General features: G+C 36.8%; 3 protein-coding genes across 8 annotated transcripts in view; 2 read left to right on the top strand and 1 right to left on the bottom strand.

The window, feature by feature from the left end:
- znf185 (zinc finger protein 185 with LIM domain) overlaps positions 1-4,553 on the top strand; it is a 103,196-nt gene extending 98,643 nt beyond the window's left edge. For all 3 annotated transcript variants that reach the window (XM_039765824.1, XM_039765823.1, XM_039765822.1), the window contains one exon: positions 3,656-4,553. The gene's annotated coding sequence lies outside the window, so the exon portion shown is untranslated. The remainder of the gene's footprint in view (positions 1-3,655) is intronic.
- A 75-nt stretch (positions 4,554-4,628) lies between these two features.
- fut11 (fucosyltransferase 11 (alpha (1,3) fucosyltransferase)) lies at positions 4,629-17,303 on the bottom strand. Of its 4 annotated transcripts, none has more exons than XM_039765825.1 (4): positions 16,773-16,950; positions 9,742-10,462; positions 7,613-8,238; positions 4,629-5,231 (listed from the first exon to the last, which is right to left on the bottom strand). In XM_039765825.1, the coding sequence occupies exons 1-4, from the start codon at positions 16,892-16,894 to the stop codon at positions 5,084-5,086; spliced, it is 1,617 nt and encodes a 538-aa protein (XP_039621759.1). In that variant the 5' UTR covers positions 16,895-16,950; the 3' UTR covers positions 4,629-5,083. The 4 variants fall into 4 exon arrangements, with proteins under 4 accessions (XP_039621759.1, XP_039621762.1, XP_039621761.1 ...); XM_039765828.1 differs by lacking the exon at positions 16,773-16,950 and adding an exon at positions 10,677-11,030 and having other exon boundaries at positions 4,691-5,231; XM_039765827.1 differs by lacking the exon at positions 16,773-16,950 and adding an exon at positions 17,112-17,303 and having other exon boundaries at positions 4,692-5,231.
- Positions 16,872-27,477, top strand: rab9b (RAB9B, member RAS oncogene family). The gene is made up of 2 exons (XM_039765831.1): positions 16,872-17,051; positions 23,935-27,477. Exon 2 carries the CDS (start codon positions 23,976-23,978, stop codon positions 24,582-24,584), a length of 609 nt encoding a protein of 202 aa, XP_039621765.1. The 5' UTR covers positions 16,872-17,051; positions 23,935-23,975; the 3' UTR covers positions 24,585-27,477.
- Positions 27,478-27,539: the final 62 nt, after the last annotated feature.

Here is a 27,539-nt window from a genome sequence, read left to right as displayed (position 1 = left end):
CTTGATCAAGCTTTACCCAACACCCTCTGCGAAATGCTCCTTTTCATATTGCAATGGATAGAATCAGCACCCTTACTTTCTCCAGTAAGTAATGTTAAGCTCTGGCCTTTTTTAATGTTAATATTTTTAATGTTAAGCTCTGGCCATTTTGCCTGCCCGTCTGCCTTCAGTCTGTTAAGATGTTTCACTTGCTTTAAACCAGCAGGTGAGCAAACTGGAGAATGCATGGCGGGCGGGGGGTGAAGCACTCGGACCTCCAGAGTTTGGTGTTCCAAAGTAGTCTATGCTGTCCAAATGGTCCTACAGAGCAACTCTGGAAAATTTAGTCCAGATCAGTCAAAGGGAGTAGGACTGAATAAGGAACATACAGACAGAGAGACAGACATTCTGTTATATGCACTGTACAGCAAGAGCGAGATTCTCAGTCTCCAAATAGGTACCTGCCTTAAAAGAAAATGATTTTGAACTTCCCAGTCACAGGGCGGAAATGAGTTTAACGTCCAAGCATTGAAAACTGTCACTTAATACGAAGCACACCGGCCGACAAGGTGCTTCACTGCAGTAGCTATCTGTGCGTTTTTGGGAATGACACAGAAGTGCTTACTCAAGTTGGACTGTGATGATTCCTCCTGGGCTTTTTGAATATTTTACATTACAATGAAATCTTAAAAACAATACGGTAATCATACGAAAAACGAAAGTTTCGCTCAAAATAAGTATATTACGAATTTATTCAAGTGGGTCCATGTATATGTAGTAGATGATTAGATACGTACTTTACTTTAACAATGGCTGCAGGTACTGGGATGCTACTTAAGAGAGTTAATTATGCCAGTCGAGACATTTTGAACATTTTATTTTCCTAATAATCCGTTATTTAATACCATTCATTATTCAAAGAATATCAAATTATTTGTCCACATTAAAAATACTTCTTGTCAAAGCATTCCCAATTAAAAATATTTTGGCAGAAATTTTTTGCAAAATTCATTAATTAAAATTTTAATTTTTTCTGCATGTTACGTGACATGCTCAAATCCACATAGTAAAATTTCAGGCACGTAGACATTTATAGGCAACACAAGAATGGACAGGACACATTTTATTTTGATATTTTTCTTTTTTCTCCTTTCTTCATCCTGTAAAGCACATTGAACTACATCATTTGTATGAAAACATGTTATATAAATAAATGTTGTTGCATCACAAGTCCCACAAGCTCTCTCTCTCCCACACACACTTCGGGCCGATTTATACTTCAGAACGTGTACGCGCCCGCATCATGGCTGCCACGCGTTCCCAGGATTCATTTCACACGTCCTCTGAGCAGGTCCTCAGAAATTAGCGCGAGCGTGAGCGAGTTGCATTACCAGCAAAACGTCGCGGGGGGGCGCAGTGTGCTAAAAGTCGGAACGTGACGTCAGTGTCTCTGTTTACTATGTAGATGTGACAGAAAGCCTCTATGCAGATCCTATGGGATGAATGCTTCGATGTGGTGAAGCAAAATGCTGACATACAGATGCATTTGTGGTGCTTTTATATTCAAGCTTCGCACATTCCCGATTGTAATGACACGATACATTTTAAAAGTCTCACATACCATCTTTTGTGCCGTCTTTTTTTTTTATTTTTGCAACTTAACAACGGCAACATAATGTATAGCGCTGTATTTGAGCCACTGAGAACAAAATAAAGGACACGGTGAAAACGTGTATTTTCTGATTAAAGTGGAAATTTCGGCTTTAATCTCGAAATGTCCACTTTAAACTCGTAACTTTACTTTATCATTAATGCAGACCATCGTAAACGTCATCCCAGTTTTTAATTGCTACGAGCTTCTTGGACCTGACAGCAGCGGCAAGCAGCAATAGATCACCACACAGAACAAATTAAATGTAGGATATTCCAACTCTCTGCACATTTAGAATCTTTAGATTTGTACTTGATACCACTTTCATGATGAAATGCATAAAAGTGTGTATGTTACATTTTACATATAATTTCATTTAAATAATGAATACTGTTAATAATTACACACATGGGGGTGTCACGGTGGAGGAACGATAGCACTGCTGTCTCGCAGGGAGTTATGTTGCTGGTATTTCCTGCCTGTATTCCACACTGTGCTCAGGTTTCCTTCCAAAGATATACAGATTTGGGGATTTGGTGCCGCTAGTGTATGTGTGTGCTTGTATTCACCTTGCGATGAGCTGAGACCTCGTCCAGAGATTGTTTCTCACTCGTGCACAATGCTTGCTGGAATAGACACATCCCTGGATTGATGGATTTAATCAATAAACATAATTTTCAGAGATATTGCGTTAAGGAGTCATCAGAATTTAATGAGTGTTCTAGGCAATTCACAAAACAGAGAAGCCGAACATGTACTCACTGTGATAATATCTTGTACTGCCACCTGGTGGATTCCTCCAGATTTACGTAAAGTACGCGCGCAAGTATGAACACTACAACGCTTGTGTAGCAGGAGCGTCCGCTGCAGCATGAGTCGCGTGAAGTATAACTCCAGCCACATTAGGCCATCTTGGAATCACACGTCAAATTAACACTGTTATGATTTTTGAATTTGTTTTCTCATCATTTTTTGATACCTAGCACTTATTTTTTTAACCCTAGAATTCAAACTTAATATTGTTTTTCTACTTTAATTCTTTTGCTTTTGTTAATTATTTTGTGTCATTTTTGATGCCACTTTGTATTCCCGTCGTTAGGCAAGCTTCTGTGTTGCTAGGAGAGTGTCCTCAAAGGTTGTGACCTGTTGACTAAGGGGACAACAGATGAAAGGTCACCCTGGGGATCACTTCTCTATCTGCCTTGATGCATTCACACACCCTTTTTCTAATCCATTATTTTTGACACACGATTGAAACTTTGACCTCGATTTGGTGTTTTTTGCATGGTTGATCTCCCAGTTTCTCATTGATCTAACCAGAAGAACAGCACGATAAACCCACAGGAGGGAGAACATGCAAACTTGAGACAGGCGAGGGATTCAAATTTGGAACACTTTCACCCAGAGGTGGCAGTGCCTCCCATTGTACTGTACCATCTCTAATTATTAAATGTAATCATTAAAGTTATGTTCAACATAGAGTCTCTAGTCAAACTTGAAAGGTTTTTTTTTTTTTATTTAGAATTTCCATTTCTAAACTCAGACTGAGCTTGTGAAAGATCTCTCCGTCTGTGTGTTGTTTTTTTATAGCCACTTATTGCAGCTGAGGTTTTTTCGTACTTTTTATGCACCTAAATTGTTTTTAAAAGACGGGTAGTTAATTCCCAATACACATACATTGTTCTACATGCCAAACCAGGCTCAGAACAATAGCCACGTCCAAGTACTAACCACAGTGCTGTTCAACAAGACTGACAAAGATATGGGCTCAAAACTTTAGGATGACTGGACAGATACATAAATGGGAAGATGGAGGCCACCCATATGAAAGACTTTGTCATGAAAAATGTAACTGCAAGAGCAACTTTAAATCAGTCTTAAACACGGGCAATAAAAAATCCTCACATAAAACTGAGAAATAAGTTACAGTGTATTGGCAATGGCAGATTTTGCATTTAAACCTCATTTGTAGCACTTAAGAGAGCAGGATGGAGTCTATGTTAACTGTTTTCTTTTATTTTTCAGGTTTGAAGAGCAGTCATCACACGCTAAAATCTTGTTTCTCCATTCTTTTTTTTTTTTTTTACTACTGTATGTGAAATTTGAACAACTTCATAATAAACCAAAAACATGTCACTATAAAAACTACTAGAACAATCTAAATACTATTTTATCAATAAACATAAGAAATGCCAGTTGCTTTAGTTACAGTTCTGCCCGTTATGTCTGCCAGCATCTAACATCAGCAAATGTCACTGTCAGTGGGCAAAAAAGAAAACACCAAACGGGGTCAGGAACTTTGAATCCATTATTGTTTAGAGTATCAGATTAATTCAAGACTTCATAATATGGAGGTCTCAGCTCCTACATCACAGAATGCTGAAGCAACTTTAAATGCAGTTAAGAGAAAACCTAGTAAGAAAGGTGTATTTTTTTTTTTTTTTAGAGTTTACCCCTATTTTTCTTTCCCTTTTTATGATTAACAACTGTATGCAGTATTTTTAAGACAACACACCATTTATGGTACAGCAGCAGCACGATATGAGTGAGCTGCTGGAGCGATGAATAGCGAGGACCGATATTAGCATTCTTATTCCAGTCCTCAAAAACACTTGTGTATGCACTCTCCTGATAATAGTGTGGAAATTGTTTTGATACTTCACGTGTACCAAGGCTGTGTTAAAAACCCCTGAATGTTGAGCTCCATGACGGCATATTTGAACCTTTCTTGGGATGCTAGTGCTGATCTGCTGTATTGGATTATTCCGAATGCACACGCTGTATTATGTACTCGCCATTAGGCTGTTGTAGAATATCTTTGCCTGCCCTCTGTTCTGGATATATTCATATTATATTTTATATTAGGAAACAAACGCTGAGTTTGGTGGTTTGGGTATTCAATTAAACTTGAATTTTCCATAAACGAATGCATTCTGTGTTTTGTTTTTAATTTTTAAATTTCTGTAATACATTGAAAATGTCTTTTATTATTAAAACGCAATTACAGCAGTTATTCAAACCATAAAAAATATGCAGATATCCTGAGAACATAAAAATATGTATAAATGAAAAAGTAAGACATGTAGAAAACATATTTATTTAAGTTGCATTATGTTTATAAAAATTTACTTTTACAAACCCCCTTTTGCAGTCATTGAAGTACAAGTTAAGAAGACAAGGTTGGGTCATTGCACAAAGCCCATGCATTTGATAAATAAAGAAACCAGATGGCTTTTTAGAAGAGCAGTATTAACTGTAAACTGCACATGCCATGTAAACCAAATTGCTGTCAAAAATAGACACAAACACACATATTCAATGTTCTGAGGTATCAAGTAAACAGAGTGTGCTATTCAAAATACATTGTGTTCTTTTAAATGTTCATTGGAACCTTTCTTTGGTTTGTATTTTACTGGATTCTTTGGTTTAAAGTGAAACACTGCCCAAAGGGGGTCAATGGTGACTGCCAGTTTTTGTAATAATGTCCTGAATATAATTCCATAGACGTCCAGGATCTGTTTCATTTTTTAGAATCATGGCTTCCAGGCCCTCTGCCTGATCTAGGCTCTGCCAGTAGTCTTGAGGCCACATTGATAACCAGCTGAAAAACAGAAAGTATCAACTGAAACACTTCTCACTGAAATTTGAATGAAAAATACATAAAACGTTATGATATAAACAGACTTCAGAAGGTACAATGTAGTCAAAAAACAACATTCAATGGTGTAAAAGTTTGCTTGGTGGGCCAAGAGATTGCCATGCTACAAAATGTACGTAGGCTCATATCGTACAGGGAAAGGGTCCACGTGGAACCATAAAAACAGAAAGTAAACCGCACTCCCAAAGAAAGTACTCTGCAAGATAAAATGAGATGCCCTGTGTGGAGTATAGCAGCAGGCCAGCACCACGGCAGACTCAGGGGTGTGAGGAGGGTGAGGCTGAACATTGTAAAGGAGGTAAGCAGTCAGGCAGACCCTCATACAGCCCCATTATTAAAATGTATTTCATTGCTCATAGATGCAGATGCAGACTCTTAAAGGGGCCACTGAGAACAACTGTGGCCTGATGGTCCCTGCTCCTTCAGTAAAGATGCTGGGGCTAAGCTCATAGAACTGTAAACCTCATGGTAAACTTCATAAGCCATTTGATGCTACTTGCCATTAATTCTTCAGCTGAGAGGTGAGTTGGTGCAAAGCATCTCTGCCTGAGAAGTCAGGTAGCCAAAATGCAGAGAGAGATGTGTTGTTTTAGAGGAGGAAAGATGGGGTTGGGGGGCAAGAGTACCTAGTCAGTCAGGCACTAAACTATTGTTCGACTTGGTCCAGGTGTTCAGATAAACTTTGTCTTTTGTTCATTAATGTGTTTACTTCCCTTGGTATATCCATTATTTGTGTTATTTTAATAGTTAAAACATACATCTTTTCCTGTATATATCAGAATGGAGTGACCTATGAACATACATTCCTTGAAAACTATTGGTTTGTTTGAGACCATTTAATCCATCAATTTTCTGAAATGTCTTCACCTGTTACTCGGGTGTTTACTGTGAATGAATCGGGCGCAAGGCAGGAACCAAACTTGGTAAGACCAACTTCCCATCTCAAGGTACCAGATCAATGCAGATAAAGCAGAGTAAGACTGAAAATAGGAATAATAATACATACAGACACCACACTTACCACAAAACTCTGTAAAACAAACTAAAAACTGAACACAACGTGTGTGACAAATAAGTATCCAGGCCTGATCACATGTACTATATATTGAGATCTCACAGCAGCAGGCTATGTAATAATGGATTTAATAATGTGCTTTACCTGCTTTGAATAATTTATAAAGGACCATACTGTTGAGTGGGGTTGTCACGATACTGAAATTCCCAACCACGATACAATGCTATGAAAAGTATCGATACGTCATACTATTTTCAATACCTTGCAAAACTGATGATCAAAATGTTTTATAAACAAACAACAAAGATAACTAGATTACTTGAGAGGGAGTGCACTTGTTCAAAAACCTTAGAAGCTACTTCCACCATACCATGTTTTCATTTAGAAACAGACATTAGTCTCAGTTTTCACCCATAACTTTTGATAATGCTCTCCTGTACCGTATGTTTCTGAAAATGCAGGCTCAGCATTGCAGTGTAAGTGAGTGAAAACGAACAGTTAAAAGAAAATGCACACCATAATCACACTCTTAGATTGTTTTGTATTTATTTTGTCACCATTCCCTGGTTGGATCCTGCTCATTACATTTTCTCAGCCACTTTGCTTGCCTTACTCTCAATAACAATTCCACCTTGTTTTTCGTATTAGCGATTGCTCTTCTCTGTGTATAAGTGCAAGAATGGAAGACACTTCCTCTTCCTGATAGAACCGAGACATGTCTGCCAAGTGTAGCCAAATGGCTACACCATATGCATTTTCAGTTGTTTTAGTTTGGGCGGAGATGTTTTCACATTGTTTATGAAAGTAAGTACAGAAAGCGGATGAGTACATTTCTTTCCATGTTCATGGGCTCTTGGGTGGTAAGAAACAAATGATTCTTATTGCTGTTTTACTATGCTTACTCATATTTACATACTTCTTTGTTGATAAGATATCATCAAAGAATTTAATTTGTTGCTAATAAAACAGACTATTTTTACTAATTAACTGAAAGTGGCATTTTATGACATCCTTTTTATGAAGTTTACAGTCTGGTTTCAAAGAAACAGCATATATTAAATCAAACACACCTTAGTGTGCCTGCACTGAATTCACTTTCATTTGAAGGCTGCAGTTTTCACTGTGGAGATGTGAGTAGCAGCACAGTGAGTGAGAGGAGATGGAGCTGCCACTCCATGTGGAGAGCAGTGTGTCTAAAATTACTGTCAGAAAACTGAGCAAGCCAGAAAGTGCAGCTTATATGGATAGAATTGTATTGTTTCAAAATAAACTGATATTGTTTGCAACACTACTATAGTATAAAACTTACCTATCATTTTCTGTAATTTCATTCACATTTCCAAATCCTGGTGTAGGCTGAGGGCATCCCATATGACTGTGAGAGGCAATATGGACCTGTGGACTTGGCACGGTTGTTGGAGACTTCTTGTGTGCTCTTTCGAGCAACATCCTTTCATTCTCCTGATCACACACATAGCACTCGAAGCCATTCAAGTAGTTGGGCTTGCTCATATCATTTACTCCCCACTCTCTCTTCTCCAGGCTTTCCACTAAAATGCTGTTTTTGATGCCTCCTGGGCTCTTAAACTCTAGAAATTTCAAGTATTCATCATCATTCTGGTCTAAAAAAATCAGGTATTCTGCGAGATGTTTTGGTGAAGGAAAGTCATCAATTAGAATTATAGAATAGTTGTTTGGCATCCAGTCCCGCACAGTGGGAGAACCACGGTAGACGGGCACACTTCCTACATGCAGTGGCCTCCATAGCTTCTCCGTCATATAGTCGCTACAAATGCCATTTTCCATAGCCAGGTGAAACTTGTACCGTGTAATGAAGTTCATGAATTCACTGTCTTCCATAGTGGCAGTTGAGGTGTCCTCTAGTCTTGAATTAGGTAGATCTTTGTTGTTAAGACACTTTCCATATGAATCAATCTTTTTACAAAAAAGAAAAGAATTCATGTTGAGACAAATCAAACAAAAGGGCAATCCAACGCAAGTTAGATCTGTTATATAGGGGGTGGTGCAACTTATAACACAATATATTTTTTGCATATATGTTTAAATAAAAGACAGTTGCAAATCCATAATAATGCAGTATTCAAAAACTTCACAGATCATCAGTAAAAGGAATCACACATATTTGAGCTGAAACCATCCAGCCACATTGGAAAGTAAATAAAGGCCGTCATTAAAGTAAGCCAGAGTGCTATCCAGAAAATTACAGTGTACCAATAAGCCAATCATGTAATTTAAGCCCTCCAAAACTATGTCAAAATCCCCTAGCAAATATAATCAAAGAAACAATTTTAATGAGACGTAGTAAGAGAAATTGGATTGATCCCCTAATTTTTTTTTAATACAATTGGATAACTCATCCCTTAACTTTATTGGTGCACAAAATTAAAGGAAAGACTTTGACCTGTGTATCCAGGATGCTCTATGTTCTCATGCTCCAATGTAAAAATGGTTGACACTATAATATGTATATAAAAATGATTTGACTAACCAATACAATGCAAAAGCCTGTAGCACATGCAAGAACATCTGCCTATGATGGCTTTAAGTTGTATGCACTGCAAAAAAATGCTTATGCAAAAAATTAGACAAAAAAACTTTAAATGGGAGTTGTTTTGCTGCTTTTATTTAGCAAAAAAATCTGCCAATGGGGTAAGCAAAATTTACTTGACAAGATTTCTTAAAGTAAGCTAAATGATCGTAAATACAGATTATTTGATAAGTCAATAATTCTTATAATAAGGAAAACAAGATTTAATGTCATGATATAAATACTTTTCCACTTGCTTAGATTTCATTTTTTGCAGCATGCAAGTGTAATGCTTCTCAGTGATTGCTTCATAGTAGTAATATTATATACAACAGTATTAGTATTGTAATTTAAATTTGCCCTAAGAAGATACTATAAATTCCTTCCATTTTGTAAATTTATAGCACTCAGTTTCCAAACAATTGTTGCTGTCACTATTTCTTCAAGGCTCTGATTTATTTTTGTTCCCCACACAACTAATCATAGGCTTTCAGTTAACTATACTTGTCAATTTATTTGTTCTTTTTATTATTTCTATTTTTCCATGGCTTCTACTCAGTATTCACCTTGTTGTTGTTTTCAATGGCTGCACTTTATAAGATCTTTTCAAGTAGATGGGAAAACTGTTGGTGGTATATACAGAGGGACTTTTGCTAATCGTGAAATTGAAGGACTGGCTTGCAGGCTGTATTATGTAAGAGATGTGTGTATCAGAAACTTGTACATAATCTTCATCACAGGCATGATATTACTTCCAAGCAAAATTTGATCATTACATTATTTTTGAGGAGAATAGTGTTACAAAGTTTTGAAACAACATTATAATACTTCAATTATCACAAGTCATTGGTCATGCGAGATCCTAAAATATACGAACATCTGCATCTTACCTGAATGTACTTCATAAGCTCTTGGACATATCTGTCACGATCTGAAGGGACATCACAGTGCGACTGCATATAGAGGACTGGAGCAAAGCCATCCAGTCTCCACTGATTTTTTTCATGCACAGGTACTGCTGGGTTAGTCAGATAATCCAAAGATGGCAGCCACTGCAGTGTGAGAGGGTAATTGGACTCTCTTCTAAAAGTTGCAGTATAGTTAAACATTCTGATTCCAGGTAAATGGGACAAAATAAAGTTGTTCATAGGGGACTCCTCATGGAAAAGTGCCCACGTCTGGTGAGGCAAACGAGGTAAAGGAACTTCATAAGCGCGAAAATCTGTCCCGTAAAAAATTATGGATTTAGTCCTTTTATGAAGTTGCACCTTCTTGTTGTTAGTCACCATACAGGAAAATTTTGCACAGTCAATTCGCTCTCTGTCACCAGGAAAATGAGGAAAGAGGCTGGTACTCCACCACAGGATTATTGGCAGCTCTTTGTTCTTCCTTGTGTCATTGTTGCCTGGGCCTCTATAGTCACTTAAAGTAGCAAATTCAATTTCTGATAGTACGCTAGCAGTTTCAAATGCTTGCATTTCCATGGAATTTGGGTGAAGCTGTGCATGGGAAGAATAGAGGCAGATCCAAACCAGAAAGCCTCCAAAACGTGAAAGATGTGGAAACACCACAAAACTTTTTGACTGTTTCATGCTGAGAATTATATAAAATCTAAAAAGATATAATAAAATACATTGGAATTTTCAAAAATAAAAATAACCCTAACATCATTAGTACTTAAAAATTCTCTATAATACATGGCACACAGCATACTAGAATTAAGTTACAACTAATGCCTTGTTGATTGACAAAAATAATCTTGAAACTGGTAAACACAATAATCTGGCACAATAAAAATATTTTATGAGAAATGTACAAAACTTACCTAAGGCACTGGTAGATACAACTGTAGAAAAAATAACACCTGTGCAATAACACCTCACAATAAATTGATTTGAGCTAAACAGTGTTTTTTGCATACAGCCTCGCTAATCCAGTGTGCTGGGTTTGAATCTCACACCTAGGTACTGTCTGTGTGGAGTCTGCGTATTTTTCCCATGTCTGTGTGGGTTTTCCTTTGGATGCTGTCTGTGGTTTCCTCCCACATTACTAAATATTAGCATTTCAGATTAACAGACTATTCATATTGGCTCTAAAGTACAGTATGATGCCAAAATAAGTTTCAGCCTCTGCGACCCTGAATTGGATTAAGATGGTTAAGGAATTTATATTAAACAATTTCAAAAATGTTCTTCTTAAATACAGGTAATATGCAATGGCAAGCACTTGGCAATATTTCTAAAATGTATGCGGTTGATTTAATGTGAAGTTTTAAAATCCTATTAAATTAGCTTATAAAAGGGGGACACATAGCTATCTAGGCTCTTTAAAGCATAAATAGGGATCACTTCACTGGCATGTGAGCAAGCCACGGTACAACTGTGAGACGCGCAGCACTCGCCGGCTACAACGTAACAATAATAATTTCCGGAACGTGCTGTTACGTTGTCATTCATTTTACCCACTGTCTTTCTTTCATTCATATGTTACGTAGGCACGTACCTTTTATCTTCGGCAATCTCATTCTCTAACCAGGCCTCAGGAGCTAACCAGCATAACACTGTCCACCACCCCTTTAGTTATTTCGGCACATTGTTGACATCCGTGAGTAACAACAACATACTAAACTGGAAGGTGGTCTACGCATGCGTGGAATTCGCGGACAAACAAAGATCAAGATCTAAATTAAGATTATATATAAAGATTAGTTAATTTAAAGCACAACAATTTGTTTAGTTTGAATGTCTGTGTTTTGAGGTGCGACTGGAGTACTACAGTCTTCAGTAGTAAGAGCCTGGAGGAGATTCTTAATGCAATGCTTATGTTTTAGCTGTCTCTCTACTGCCATCTAGTGCTTTTTCTTCTAATTCATTCGCGGATAAATAAAGATCAAGATCCAAATGAAGATTATATAGAGAGATTAATTTATATAAAGTACACTTCTATTAACAAGCTTGCATACATACATAAATACAATACACACACACACTATATATATATATATATATACATACATACACATATACTTAAAGAAACATACAAGAATATCTAAAGACCTATTTTATTTAAGTAAATTTAAATATTTTAGACTTGGAACTTAAGCCTCCATGTAGCCTATACTGCATCTATACGGGCATACAGATATTGCTATATATGTACATACATTAAAAACTTTAGAAACCCAAAGACATGCATGCAAATAAAGTCATGACCACATTTAGAAGACTGTCCTCCTCAGAAAAGCCCACATGCCCCATAATGTTCTATTAATAAAATATTAAAATCCTGTGGGTTTGTTGAACTTCCAGTTAGGAGCTCATAATAGCTCAAATAAATCAAAAGATAACACAGACTTCTAAAATCATCAGATATTAAGATATGAAAAACATCAAATACTATAATTGTATAAACTGGGAAAAACAGACTCATAAAGTTGCACCAGTGCTGCAAGTCAAATTATTCATGACTCCCACTGTTATCTCAAAATCAGAATATGAGGAGTGGGAAAATAAAGCAAAATCTGCATACATTATATAAGACAGGTGGAAACATGTCTGCGGGCTGGAGTATATAAAAGCTTAAAAACACCTCATTGTTAGGAACACTGTTTGTTAGCAGAAGTTATTTTGTCTATAGCTAAAGTAAAACTAAGATGTAACCAAAACCCTCCAGTAAAACTTGCACAGTGCTATGAAAAAAAAGAAAATCACCTTTGAACTTAAAACAATACGCCATCTAACCAGTCTCTTTCCAAACCTGCTTATCTGGAGTAGCATTATGGGGAAGCATGTCCTATCAAGCATCAGGCACAAAGCAAGAACACCTCCTGGACATTATGTCAGCCTATCACAGGGTGAACACACAGACATATATTGGGGGCCAATTCAGCATCGCCAGTCCACCTAACCTGCTATGTCTGTGGATTATGGGAGGAAACCAGAGCATAACATATCACAATAAGAAAAAACTTCAGGAGACAAACTTTTTGTAGCTATATGCTTATCAACTTTAAAAAATTAATTTTGTGCTGGTGCGGTTTCATTTTATCAATTTGCAGAATATCAGTTCATCTGCTTACCTGTTTTAACAGCTCGAGGACCTGAATGCTACCTTTAATAACAATGAATAACCATTTTTACACTGTCATTATAATATTCCACATGTGTTATTAAATATGTACTAGTTTAACCTTTTCAGAGATAGGAAGAAGGATGGACTATTTGCAGAATGATCCCACCAAAATATGAACTTCACAAAAATACTGATTTAACCCAAGAATCTACAGCAGAGTCAACCACTGTTTAGCAATATTGAATTTTATTCAACCAACTTATTCCTATTTGGGGGGCTTATATTTATAAGAAGTATGGTCTGAACAAGAAAAAAATGGCATTTAGCCTATACTGCTTAAATTGCACTGACTCTGCTGAATGAGGCAAGTAGATAAGTGGGTCTGCACTTTTCCTCTGTAATGATTTTCAAAGGCTGGGAAGCAGGCAAGCAGGCAGAGTGGTGTCATGATTAAGATATATAATTACGGACTTATAGGACACTTATACTTATTTACCAATCAATAAAAGTGTCTGCTTTACAAATCCAATCAAGTCCAATTTAGATATTTTGGATGTGAACAACACTGTTAATTTACACAGCACACTAAAAACTAACATGGTTCTTTCTTTTGTAAAATCCTCTGCTCATAAAAGTCTTATGTTATAGATGGCATCCAAATATCAATAACCCAGGTATACACTGAAAATACATAGGCTATTCTTTTTTCATAAAAACACATTTTTTTAGCTGTCAATTATATATTTTGTATTATTTTCACACTTCAATTAAATAACAATATTTTATTTTAATACTAATTTGTTTGAATTTGATATTTTCTTATATTAAAAGAAATTTTTAAAGCAGCTATTTTATTTAAACATACATTCAGAATAAAGCTGGAATTAAACACAGTGATGAGTCACAACATCAGGCAGCAGGATGTGAAGCCATTAGATAAAAGGAAAAAAAAACCTTATTACATCCTGACAGAACTTTCTGTTGGTACCAAAATAGAGAAGAAGAGTTTGAAGCATATTTCAAGAAAGATGGATCCCTGGTTTATGGCACTGATGCAAATGGCCCGGTGCCGAAACCTGGCAGAGATTACAGTGCAGAAGAATGGAGACTATTTATAGACACCTCTAAAAGCAACCTAAAACAAGTACTTCTTCATAAAGGTAATAAATATGCATCAATGCCAGTTGCTCAATCGGTGCATCTGGAGAACGAACAAAAAAAAACTACAAGAACTTATTTTTTTTAGGGCAGAGTGGTGGCTCTGAGGCTAAGGATCTGCACTGGTATCCCGAAGGTTGCCAGTTCGAATCCCTGTCACTGCCAAAAGAGATCCTACTCTACAAGGCCCTTAACCTGCAATCGCTCCAAGTGCGCTGTACAATTGCTGACCTATGTGAAAACTAACAAATTCCTAATACAAGAAATTGTATAAATTAACCACAATGAGCATTACTGGGAGATATGTGGTGGGTATGGCAATGCACTGTACCAGTTCGTTCTCCCAACCTCTCAACTAGGTCAGAATGAATGGTAAACAAAATTCCTGTATTTTCTCTATGAGTGAGACAGCAGAACAAAGCAGAACAAAGCAGAACATTCATAAGGAATGGTCAGATGGAAAAAAGTTAGAGCTTGGTGCTAAAACATTATCAGGCCTTGCTTGGTTGTTCCAGATAAAGTCCTGCTTCGCTCCTTAACTTACTGAGCTAGGTTTAATGAAGCAGTATGTCAAAGTCCTATCTATCATAAGAAGGAGACTTTTTTATGAATTGAAACAGAATGTAGCCAGGATTGTCAGAAGCTAAACGGAAAGAGAGCATTTTTGCTGGATATTACAAAACTGATTTCTGATGCAGAATTTGATGGTGCGATAAATGACCTGGATCGAAAGGCTTGGGTATCATTCAAAGATGCAGCAGCAGTAGTTTCTAGTTGTTTAGGTACCAATAAAGATCCAAATGATAAACTGTGAAAAATTATTAGTTACATTTAAGAAACTGAGTTGTAGCACTAGTCGTCACCTTTACTTTTTTGGACTAGCATCTGGAATTATTCGCTTAAAATCTTGGAGCAGTGAGTGAAGATCAGGGTGAAATATTCCATCAGGATATCAAGGACAAGAAAATTCGGTACCTTGGATGTTGGGATGTCAGTATGATGGCAGATTACTGCTGGGTGATTCATAGGGATACACCAGACAAAGTGAACAAATGACGGGCAAAAAATGAAGTGACAAAAAAACTAGAGAGGTTATATGTAAGTCAATGAACATGTATTGTTGTTTTCTTTGCATATACGTTTTAAAATATTAGATTGAATAAATATTTTCATGTTAAATTGATTCAGAATAATGTAATAATTCAATTTTGTACTTAAATATGACAGAAACATTTTAGTTAATTTTTATTGTGTTCATGAATAAAAATAACTATTCATAGTTGAAACAATTTATTAGTTTACTTTTACAGACCTGTGTAATTTATCATGAACTTTATTAAGTCAATAACTGAAAAGATCCAATCCATTTTTTTCACTTCAGTGTGGTACAATTAAATCCAAAACACATTTATAAATGACAAAAAATGGGTCATTGAGACACTTTACTCTAAAAATGGCCAATAAGCTTTCATATCAAACGGAAACACTCCATTATAAATACAAAGGATGAATTCAGCATACTGCTTGGAACTATAAGGAAATCACTGTACATAAATGTAATGTAGTAATAAGAAATGATGCATACTGTGTTGGACTGTAAACACTTATGTCATGTGTAAAACATGTCTCATTCTGTCACAAGCAGCATAACAGAAAACAATAAAGGAAAAGGAAAGGAAAAAGTAAAAGACAACACTTTAGGTCACTTTCAAGTGAACATTTAATTTGTGGCCAATTCCAGCACACAAGCAAGGCCGACTGAATGACTGCAGACCATCAATTTGAAATAGTGGCTCATGGGGTAGAAGGAAGGATAATCCTGCAAAAAACCGAACTAAACTATTGTGGCTTCCATTACTATGCGGAGATCAAGGCTCATCTTTCTGACCATTCCTTCTGAAACAAAGAAATAATTTCTAGTATTCAAAATATTGGAAACATTATAAATGTTAGAATTTAAAAAAATCATGACAGGACTTTTTATATAAGTGTTTTATTGATTGGCTACAATAAAATAAATCTGGTGAAACGACAAAACAAGTGCTAGCAAAATCATTAAAACGCGAAGAAAGATTTAAAAAAATTAAAAAGCTCTCCCTTGAATTTGTAAAGTGAGGAAACTAAAATCAGTGCCCACCGTTCCCTGCAAACCGTTAGTGTCAGGATGTATGAGAGAAAGTACTACTGAAATTTGATCGCACGTTGCCTTAAGTGTGATAAAGGAACTCGCTTTGAAAATAACTTCCTAAAGTCCCTCTCAACTTATCCAGGTAGACGTGAGATGGTCGGCTTCCTGTGCAGGTCATTACAAGCACCCCTAAGCTGAACTGCTTCGCACCGCCGAGAGACTCACATGCAGCAGCAGCAACAACAACAGTAATGCATGACTCGTCTGAAAGTCGGATATCACCGGAATAAAACCTACCGATCTCCTTAACACATGGCACACGATAACTACCAGGTCCCTTCACTCCACCGTTACTCCGCAGCACGGAGCACAGGAAGTGATGGATGGGGTCGAGAAGGAAGTCAAAACCAAAGCTACAGTATTAACGAACACCCGTGGACTCGATGTTTATCACAGATAACGAAAATAAGTTGAAGTCATTGTGCCGCTCTGGCTTATAGTTATTCAAACTAAATACGTTTCAAAAGCAGTTTAAAAAAAAATAAGTACTCCCAACTCCATTACCTCAGACCCTGAGGCGTGCGACCGGCTGCCGCTAATCCCCACCCCGTCGCCTCCTCTCTCCCCTCCTTCGCTCCCTCCTCCACTCCTACAAAACAAAAGCGCCCGGCACCAGTTCCTCTCATGTCGGGAGTGCGCACGGCTGGAGAGTGACGGGTGCGCGGCACCTGCGGCGGCTCGCTAATAAAGAACAAGAAAAGCTCCAAGAGGGGGACCAAAACCAAATGACCAAAAAAAAAAAAAAAATTACCTGGAGACAGCGCGCTATGCAGGGACTATAAGGTACCCTTCATACAGAAGATAATAAACAAGCTGTACTTTTACAAGAATTCATACTGATACCTTTAAAATTCGGCATTTTTTTGTCAAACGCAATGGTTGTCGCGGGTAATTTGTGGATAGCTAATAAGCCGCCAGTGTACGTCCCTCTTGTGCAGTTTATGTGTTCTTTACCTTACGCTCGACACAGCGCCTTTATTGAGTAGGATATGTGTCGGCGATATATTGAATCTAGTGTCGAACCGGGACGAAGCGAAATAGTGAGCCGGGCTTTAAGCAGAGGACGGGCTGCGCGTGCGTGTGCGCATTTGGCAGACGACTCCTTCCTGCCAGATAGGGAGCCGTAGCGATGGAAGATGCGCGTGGAGGAGAAGGGAAGCAAATCACGGTCCTCTAGTTTCACTTCTCTCCCAGACCTTTAATTGTTTACTTGTTTTCCCCCTTTGTATGCACTTTTTAATGTCTTTGGGGAATGACTGATCTTGATTGATGTAGAAGGGTTTGCATTTGTTTTTACACCTAAGGGCTGCGAAGCTTGACGGTTTGTTGCTGTCTTGATCAGCAGAAAACATTCCTATTGGCTTAAATCAAGAGTGAATGCGGGCCTTTAAAATAAATTTACATATCAACTGCATATAGTTTTCATGGAAAATTAATGACATTTCAATGAATTGATTGACTGGCCATGTACAAGCGGCGTCAACAAACAAATTTGTGTAAAAAGTGCATTGAACTCATCCTTGGGATGTGCGGTAACGAAGCCTGGCGCTATGCCCAGTTATCTAGCTGGCCGCACTTCAGCACAGCCAATCTATAAATCTAAAAGTGCCTTGTAGTTTACTGAACTCCAGGTTAAATGAACCTCTGCTTGATTGCACTGTAGTTCTGGGGCTAGGGTTCAGATTCAGTACTGGTGCCTTACAGCGGTAAGAGATTCATATTGCGAACAGTTTAATTGAGGGTAATTTCACTTTGAAAGGGACTACAGTACAGTATTTATTTAACTGGACTACAGTTGTGTCTGGCAATTAATACAAATGTCCTGTGTGCTCTTGGTTTGCACTGGTTCTGTAAAAAAATCTTACATTGAATTGTAGCCTATGGTTCTGTTAAATCTGTGGAAAAGCAAAAGCCATAGTGTATTGGGCATTGTATATACTGTACACTGTAGAAACTGGTAGGCCTTGTCAGATGTGAACTGAAGTAAGGGTCTGGGCAGATATCTCCCACCTGATTGGTATCAGTGTTTCATTTTCTTTCATGTGTCACCTGATTGTTTCCTAACTTTTTCCAGAGATGTTTTCGTTTTACTATTTATGCAGTATGTGATTTTTTTTTTTTTAAATTGGACTGGTATGAGTAAGGGAAGGTATATATACAAGTGGATTCCATGATTGACTGGTACACGTTTCAGTTCCCGTTTTCTGATTCTGATAGGATGTCCTATGGGTCACCGTTACCTTGAAATCTTTTTATAGCAACCCGTCATCAACCAAGTAGTAGTATGCATATCCAGTTTAGGTAACACATCATACAGTTCATATTGTTGGAAGCAGACATGAAGCTTCAAGCATGTGTTTTAATGGTACATAAGTAACTTTCTAGGTAGAGATCAGATTCCACCTCTTAACTTCTCCATATGCCCACAGAAGCAGGACAGTTGTAGGACTTTGCTGATGTTAAAGGATGCATTTCAAAATTTGTGTTTTGCTGCTGATGGAATTTCAAACCAGTCTTACAAATATTTGGTTCAACATTGGAGTGTATCATTTTAAATAGTTTCATAGTTTACTTTTTTTATCTTGGTGTAGAGGTTTAAATATACACAGTGTAATAGTTATACTGTTGTTTAGAAAAGATTAATCTGACAGGTATGCATATGTTTTAAAATGCATTCTATTGTCATTCTTGTAGTAAACTAGAAAGAAAAGGTTCTGGTAGAATGAAAAACACTCTAAAGATATGCTAATGAAATGCAAAAATTAAGCTTTTTTTTTATTTCCTTTTTAGCAGTATAATACAGTGGTCAGAGACTTAAAAAGAATATGTGGCTTTCAATCTTTGAGTGTTGGCTCATGCTTGTCCCTTTCTTTTTAGAGTGGTTTGCACTTTAACTTCTCACAGTACACATACATAGATTTACTTTATGACTTTGAATCACAAATATTTTGGGAACTAGTTTCTAATTGAGTCAGCTAGTTTTGTGAGGTAAAAGGGACCACACAAATCACTATGATGGCCTAAGGTTGCCAGACATACGTTTTGATTTGAAAAGTTTACAGTGATCCCTCGCTGTATCGCGCTTCGACTTTTGCGGCTTCACTCCATCGTGGATTTTAAATGTAAGCATATCTAAATATATATTACGGATTTTTCGCTGGTTCGTGGATTTCTGTGGACAATGGGCCTTCTAATTTATGTTACATGTTTCCTCAGTTTGTTTGCCCAGTTGGTTTCATACAAGGGACGCTATTGGCGGATGGCTGAGAAGATACCCAATCAGAGAAAGTATTACGTATTAAATAAATCTCCTCAATGATATACAATATGCTTCCCGGCGCAGTGCTTCGCATACTTAAAAGCTCTAACAGCACGTATTGATTTTTTATTGTTTGCTTTTCTCTCTCTCTCTGACATTCTCTGCTCCTGACGGCACTTCTTTGAAGAGGAGGATATATTTGCATTCTTTTAATTGTGAGAAAGAACTGTCATCTCTGTCTTATCATGGAGCACAGTTTAACTTTTGACTAAAGGGTGTTCTTTCATGTCTAGAGGGCTCTAATAATGTTAAAAAACGTATTTAGAAGGTTGTAAACAGGTTTTCTGTGCTCTAACTGCGAAAATATTAGATTTATAAATAAAGAATCCTACTTCGTGGAAATTCATTTATGTCTGCAGTAGATTAACCGCTATAAACGAGGGTTTACTGTATAACTGTGCGGAGAATATTTATAAACCATGTGGGAGAGTTTTTAAGGGCTTAAAATATATAAAAATAACCATACAAACATATGGTTTCTACTTCGTGGATTTTCACCTATCGCGCGGGGTTCTGGAACGCAACCCCTGCGATCGAGGAGGGATTACTGTATAATGTATGAATTTCACTTAAATTTGAAGCTCATCAGAAAGGTAAACTGACAGGCACTAAGGGCTTTTGTATAAAAGATAATTTTCAATTTTGTAAATAAGCCAAGAAAAAAAATAATCTAATGAAATTTATTTTAAAGTATACATATTTTTTCATGAGACACACACCTTTGATTTTTAAAAATATGCAAAAAACCTACATGCATTATACAGCCAAAAGTCAAATACTATAATTATGTACATCAACCCCTAATGATTTATTTTAATGATGTTTTAGTTTTGTTAGACTTCTTAATTGCGATCTTTGTCTGTTTGATGTTCATTTTTCGCAACCGTGGCATTCTGTCATTTACCCAAGACAGTTCCTGTTAGGTGAAGCTGTATTTAGCAATTTTTACGTAAAAAGAATTCTCTTCTGAGCAACTTATCACCAGCTATTTACAATTATAAGTCAAAAGAAAAAACTAAAAATTGACCAAATACACCCACTTTGAGACACAGGATGTTCCTGCATATTTATTCACATTTGTAGATTTCCCATATATTAAATTATTGCATATCCAAAGTGTTTTAACAAGAGTATATTCAATTGTTGTAAGACAGGTATGCTTTTAGCTCTCCATTTCAGTTTATAAGCAATTCCCTTTCATTCCTAAAGATGGATAATTTAGGTAGTTTGTTTACTGAGAGACAAAATTACATACTCACAGATTGTCATTGATACTGATGATATTTTTCAGTTCTAAAGTGTCCGTGGTCCTTGCCGTAATATATCGTAAAGCATTTGCCATAAGCAGTAGAGGGCTGGGGAATAATGTGGTATACAGTACATAATGAGGCAGTGGCAATGTCAAATCTCCAGTAATCCTTAGTGAAAACAAATTTATATAGTATGAGAAAACATCAAAGTCTTTCTCCAAGACCACTTTTTCTCCATAACACCAATGATTTATGTTATTGAATAATTTCCAGCCACCGTAAACAATACAGCTTTGGAGAAGTTTCTCAATTTTTAGTAAATAAATAGAAAGAAGCAATTAAGACTATACCAAGAATGTACAGCTTTTATAATATTTGAAGGATTGATTTTGCTTAGCTGCAGCATGATTATCTGGCTGTGTTGCATGATTCAAAATTATATGGAGTGTTGCCAGCTTAATGTGAATTCATTGTTTCATACTTTACTCCGTTTGCTTTTTCCTTTCCTACTAGCCAAAGTACTTGCCGTTGCCCAGATAAATTTGTAGAATAAGCTAAGGAAAGAAAGCAAAAGTTTGTGCTTTTAAATGGTGACCCTGTTATTTCTAGCTGTCCCAGCTGTCATCCACACTGCCTCTCTATCAATGTCTCTGCTTTCATGCGTGAAGAACCTGTTCTTTTTTTTGGGGTCTAGTTGGACTGCAGCATCGCAGTAACTCCTAACTGGGTTGTAACCATGAATGCTGTCATGTCAAATTTGTCCTCTTAGTTGAAGGTGGACAGTTTGTACTGCTTTAAATTTCCTTTATGTTGTGCTGCACTTCCACTTTTGATCAAGCCTCACCCATCACCCCCGCAAAAGCACAAGATACTCCTTTCTATATTATAGTAGATAGAAGCAGCATGTGGAGTTGCCTGGGTAAGTAATGATAAGCTCTGGTTATTTGTGTCTACTAGTTTTGCTTCAGTCTGTTCAGATGTTTCACTTCTCTGAGCATGCAGGTGGCATTGCCGAGCAAACTGTAATACAAAGGAGAAAATAAACAAAATTCAGGGCAAAATTTTGGACTTGAAAGTAGTCTATCTTATCTGTATGGTCCTAGAGAACACCAATGCAAAATTTATTTCAGATCAAGCAAAGGGTGTAGAAGTATATAAGGAACATACAGACAGACATTCTGTTTTACATAGATTGATGGCCTTAGTGTAATTCTTTATTAAATGATAACTGTTTGTTTATCAGGTGCTCTTTGAGAAGGGAGGACAATTATGTGGTGAAAGTGAGTAAAACAATGGGGCTGAGGACTAAAAGACAGTACACAGGTTTAACGAAAACGTGATGCTCATTTGTTTTGCATTTATGAAAATGAAAATCTGCCAGGTGTGCATTATGATTCCCAAATGTCATATAAGCATTTTATGCATCACTAGAAAGCTGTGTATATTTGCATTTATTAACAGCTGGAATGAAGTAGTAAGGTGTTGTACCGTGTTAACCATTATGGATGCAATGAGAAGTCAAGTAGAATGACACCTTTACTTGGCTAACTAATAAGATTACAATATTCAAGCTTTTGAGGCAGCTCAGGCCTGTTGCAATATTGTAATCTTTTTAGTTAACCAATAAAAGGTGTCATTTTTCTTGACTTATCAGCTGGAATGAAAAAAAGAAAAAAAAAAAAGGGAAATGTTCTTAATACAGTATGTCATGTTTTAATGTAACTTTTTAAAATAATATGTTTATTAAATGTTTTACAATATGTGATCCTAAATATTATGGTCGAATCTGCTTGCAGGCTTGTTTGTGCTCTACTCTTCCCATGGTGTTTCCAGGCAAGCAAAGAGTTAAGCCTTGGTTTTGCATCTTTGCTAGCACATCTTTTGCCTTGGCAAACCAGAATGAACAATTTATGAATTGTTAAATTCCCTTCTATTAATGTGGATGAGCAGTGAGGAACTTTTAATTTTGCAACATAGCCCTACACTATAATTGTCTAGTTTAGGCAATTTATTCCCTGTTAATTAGCATCGTTCAGCGTGAAAGTCCCATGTGACCGGTGCGGAAACCCGGGCGCTCCAGCTGCCCCATCCCCAATACAGACGGGCAGAGACATGAGTTCTAGCACAGCCCATGTTTATTTACAAGTGGGAAAGGGCTTTTGCCTCGCTCAGCACAGTACTATGCAGCAATCACAATCCATTCTCTTTCTCACCTTTCCAACCCCACTTGCAAGCCCCCCTTTGGCCTCTGGCTCCCTAAATAAAGTGAGGCGGCTCCTTTTAAGCTGGTCCTGGGAGTGTTCCTGGTGGCTTGTTAATCAGACCTGGAATCACTTCCTGGTGTGGCGAAAGCCCAATGTAGTGCTCTGCAGCACCCCCTGGAAGCCCCCATGGAAACCAACAGGGCTGGGCCAAACTCCAACTGTGCCCTGCAGGAAGCTGTGGTTGCACAGCCACCCAGGAGGGCTGCCCTCTAGTGTCCTGGGGAAGGTAGTGCCTTGTAGAAATGCTCTCTTCCCTGGTCCTTCCATCTAGCTGGTATCCCGGCCAGGTAATGGCCATGGCTGCTTGTCACAACGGAAATTTTCAGTTTACTTTCTGCTTTATTGTAACACATTATTGTAAGAAATCCTGCTTGAACGTACTTGTCAGATTTGCACACTTCCTTACCCTTTCTCTTTTATCCCCAAATCTTCCTAGCAAGGTTTAGGACATAGCTTTTAAAACTTCAGAAACAAAATAATGAGGAGTTTATAGATTTGAATGTCTGTTTGGTTTTCCCAGAATACCCAGAGCTTCTCTGAAATATAGAGATGTTCTTTGACAAGACTGGGAACATAATACATTTGACAATGGCCACATGATCATTCCTTTAAGTTGGTTAACTAATAAATAGGTCCCAGTATGGACATGTGCCTGTAGGTGATGGTATTTTTGTTCTGCATCTGTTGCTGATGGTCAAAGCAACATCTGTCTGTGCCCAATATTGAAGGGGTTGTGGGTTCAGAAAATGGAAAGGTGGATGTGTTTTGAATTGCAGTAAGTTTGCATGTACAAGAGCCAAGTTTCACTAATTATTATTATTTTTTTTTTTTAGGCAACATTGATTTGAGGAAGATTGCCCATTTAACTTCTATTATGAGTGGAAAGTCATTGCTTCTGAAAGTTATTTTGTTAGGCGATGGTGGAGTTGGTAAAAGTTCTTTGATGAATAGGTATGTTACCAACAAATTTGACTCCCAGTCCTTCCACACCATTGGTGTTGAGTTTTTGAACCGGGATTTGGAAGTAGATGGACGATTTGTGACACTCCAGATTTGGGACACAGCTGGGCAAGAACGCTTCAAGAGCCTCCGGACACCTTTCTATCGTGGGGCTGATTGCTGTCTTCTTACCTTTAGTGTGGATGACCACCAAAGTTTTGAGAATCTGGGGTGCTGGAAGAAAGAATTCATCCGCTATTCTGATGTAAAGGATCCTGAGCACTTTCCTTTTGTTATCTTAGGGAACAAAGTAGATAAGGTGGAACGCCAGGTGACAACAGAGGAGGCCCATGCATGGTGCAAAGAGAATGGTGATTATCCTTACTTTGAAACTAGTGCTAAGGATGACACAAATGTAGATATTGCATTTGAGCAGGCAGTGAAACAAGTTTTAGCTGTTGAAGAACAACTTGAGCACTCAATTTTGGGAAATACAATTGATCTTCATGGCAACAGAAAACCTTCCTCATCATTATGCTGCTGAGGTAGCAGACATTTAACACAATGGCATCCAGACACAAACTAATTCTCTCCGCTTCTATATAAATAGCTTTGCTTACCTTCTGAAGAAAAGGGCAACATAAATTAACAAGCTAATCTTTGCAGTATTGTGTTCTATCACCTGACTCTTTCTACTACCAGAGTGCTGCAGCAGTTCAAGTTGGAAGACATATCCTACAACTGCCAATCTTACTGGAAATCATCTTGCTGCCTGCTGCATGTTGATTTTTGCATCCTTCCTCTCGCAGTCCTCCAGAATGTGGTTGTGACCTCGTTTACTTCCTTTATTAAAGAGGAGTAGGTTGCGTGTTTTCAGTGAAAGGGAAAGTTCTTGTCCCATTCCTAACATTTAGTTTAATCTCTCTGACAATATAGGTGTCCTTACAGGCAGTTAGTTAGTGGTCCTCAAACTGTAAGCCTGTAACTGCAACAAACACAATAGTGCAACCTAAAAAATACAAATATAGAATGTTCTAAAGCATATTTTTAGTCTTTTTAAAGGCACTTTTGGGAGTTCACTGTACTTGATTCTTTAGGTTTACATTATGCTTGTATTTTTTTTTTTTTTAGCCTTGTTTTGATCACAAATGGTTTTTATATTAAATACCTGAAAATAAAACTGGCTAAAATAAATGCCAAGTCAAAATGTGCGTTGCTTCCACCAGTAACTGTTCCCTAAACAAATTTGTTTGAACTTCCCTTTTTTTTTTTTTTTACAGTGCTTAATTTTGCTGTCTTGGCGACAGAATAATACAACTGCAATACGTTGTTTATTAAATTTTAGTAAGCATTTGTATTTTTAAAATAAAGGCACATTGGCTGTTAAGAGGAAAGAATTAGCTTAGTTTATGGACTTAAATTCTTAAAACCTTAATTTTTTAAATTGATTTTAGGGAATGGATTTAGTTGAACTAAATTTGAAGCTGAATGAGAAATATAAAACCGTACATTTAAAAAATTTTGATTACAGCATCTTTGCTAATATACTTTAAAATAATATTAGTTCTACGGCACCTTTCCCATATGTAAAGTGCTTAATATTTACTAAGGTACGAGATAACCTGATGGCTTTTTAACATTTTGTTATCTCTCAGCGTGGTGGTCAAGTTATAAGGGAAACCTAGGCATAACTGTCAAGTGCAATTTATTTTGGCAAGTGACTACATACTGTACAAAAGGGTAGCATTCAATCTGAAGGTACATTTCAAGTGCAGAGGATATGTTTTACAATTTGTGTTTGCTCTGTGTTTACTCATTTTTCAGAATTGTAATGAATCAAATTTTGTTACTCTCTGAATAGAATAATCATTTCTTGTTGGTCCTTATTGAGGTCACTGTCTTGGATGATGAATATAAAATGCTTTCATTAATTTATTTTTTTTTACATTTTGGTACTTCATTCCCATTACAGCATTATCTTCCATTATACTGCTGCTAGTTTTTTTTTTTTTTAATGTGCTTTTATGCTAACTAGCATATTTCAGGTCATTGTGATTCTATAGATACCTCTTACACTAGCCCTACTTACTAAAAATGAATTTAAACGTACGTAAATAAGCAAATCATAGTTATGACGGGTTCTTTTATGGTTTAAAATGAATCAGTTTTTCCTACTGGGTTTGCATTAGTAAAGCTAGACTTGTAAAGGGGGAGTACTATCTTAGTTCAGGCATCAAGAAAGTATTTATGGCTGTTATAAGCTAGGGTGGGACAGAAGCATGTAGAATAGACATTCATGTATTGACGTTTAAATGATGACTTACTGTAATATTATTTAACCATGTAATGTTTCATTTTTTGCTTTGCTGACATGAGATACAGATGTGGATTGAATAGGTCACATTTTTCTTTGTGCTACAATCACTAGGAATACACAGTACTAATAACAATCCTGCTTTGTTTTACTTTTTGTGTCTTTCATTTGATACAATTGGTCTCAAGGCTGCATTTTGTGCTCATGTATTAGCCCAAGAATGACTGGATCAAGGTATTGATTTCATATAGAAAGGTACTGTAATTGCACTGGAAATGTTTTATTCAGTTGTTACATTTTTCTTAAACTGTTCTGTTTGACATATTTAAATGTGTTATGTGTAGTTCCCAGGATCTTATTTTTGTTACTATTTTTTGCAGAATTGTGGGTGTACATACACAAGCGCACATGTTGACACACCCCAACCCTCTTAAAGACTGGTACGAGAATCTGCAGAATGGTTTCTGACTTTTTTTGTTTTAAAAGTTTTAAGGAGGTAATTTTAGGGGTTATGTGCTTTTTAGTAATGGGTATGTTCTACTGTTTATAAATACACTCTTTGTAAAACGTTTAACTGTTACAGTATTTCATGTAAGTAAATATTGTCTCTGTGTTAAATACTTTAATACAAAGCAGTCTGTAGACATGCTAGCAAATAAACAAAGTATTGCTGTTAGTGTAAGCTCATTCTTTTGCACTAAATATGCTCTTACCTAACAGTAGATGTGTTAAAAATGCAGAACAATAAAAATAAATGGTTATTACTTGAAAGATGTTATGATTTTATTTTTGAGGCTGATCAGAAGGGGTGGACTTGTATAGAATTTTAAATGCAAGTTGTTAAAGTAAACTCATCATACTTAAACTAGAAAAACTGATACACCTCTATATACACACACACAGTCTGAAGACTGGCCAATTCAGCAACAAGGCAGATTTCCTAACAAAAGATTCTAATTTTAAAGAAAAAAAAAAAATCACCTTTTCAACTATTTATATACTTTAATTAGTAACATTTATTCTTTTTATGGTAATCTTTTTCTCCCAGCTACAGTAAGTAACATTTTTTTTCTAATCAATTTATAATCAGTCGCTTATATACATTACAAATTAAAAACAAAAAGTAGCTCTCCACCCTGTTTAATAGGCACATCTGGCCAAAAAAGTAATGCTATGTTTCATTAT

This window comes from Polypterus senegalus, chromosome 10 (assembly GCF_016835505.1).
Source record: "Polypterus senegalus isolate Bchr_013 chromosome 10, ASM1683550v1, whole genome shotgun sequence".
NCBI classification, from domain to species: Eukaryota; Metazoa; Chordata; class Cladistia; order Polypteriformes; family Polypteridae; genus Polypterus; species Polypterus senegalus.
Note: the sequence above shows the minus strand (reverse complement) of the source record. Positions and strands in the feature narration are given on the sequence as shown.

Coding starts and splice junctions, on each gene's coding strand:
- fut11 (XM_039765825.1), bottom strand. CDS start 16,894: ATGAGAGGAACTGGTGCCGGGCGCTTTTGTTTTGTAGGAGTGGAGGAG. Junction 10,463..16,772: donor CGCACGCCTCAGGGTCTGAG/GTAATGGAGTTG, acceptor ATATCTTTTTAG/ATTTTATATAATTCTCAGCA. Junction 8,239..9,741: donor AGCTTATGAAGTACATTCAG/GTAAGATGCAGA, acceptor TTTTGTAAAAAG/ATTGATTCATATGGAAAGTG.
- rab9b (XM_039765831.1), top strand. CDS start 23,976: ATGAGTGGAAAGTCATTGCTTCTGAAAGTTATTTTGTTAGGCGATGGT.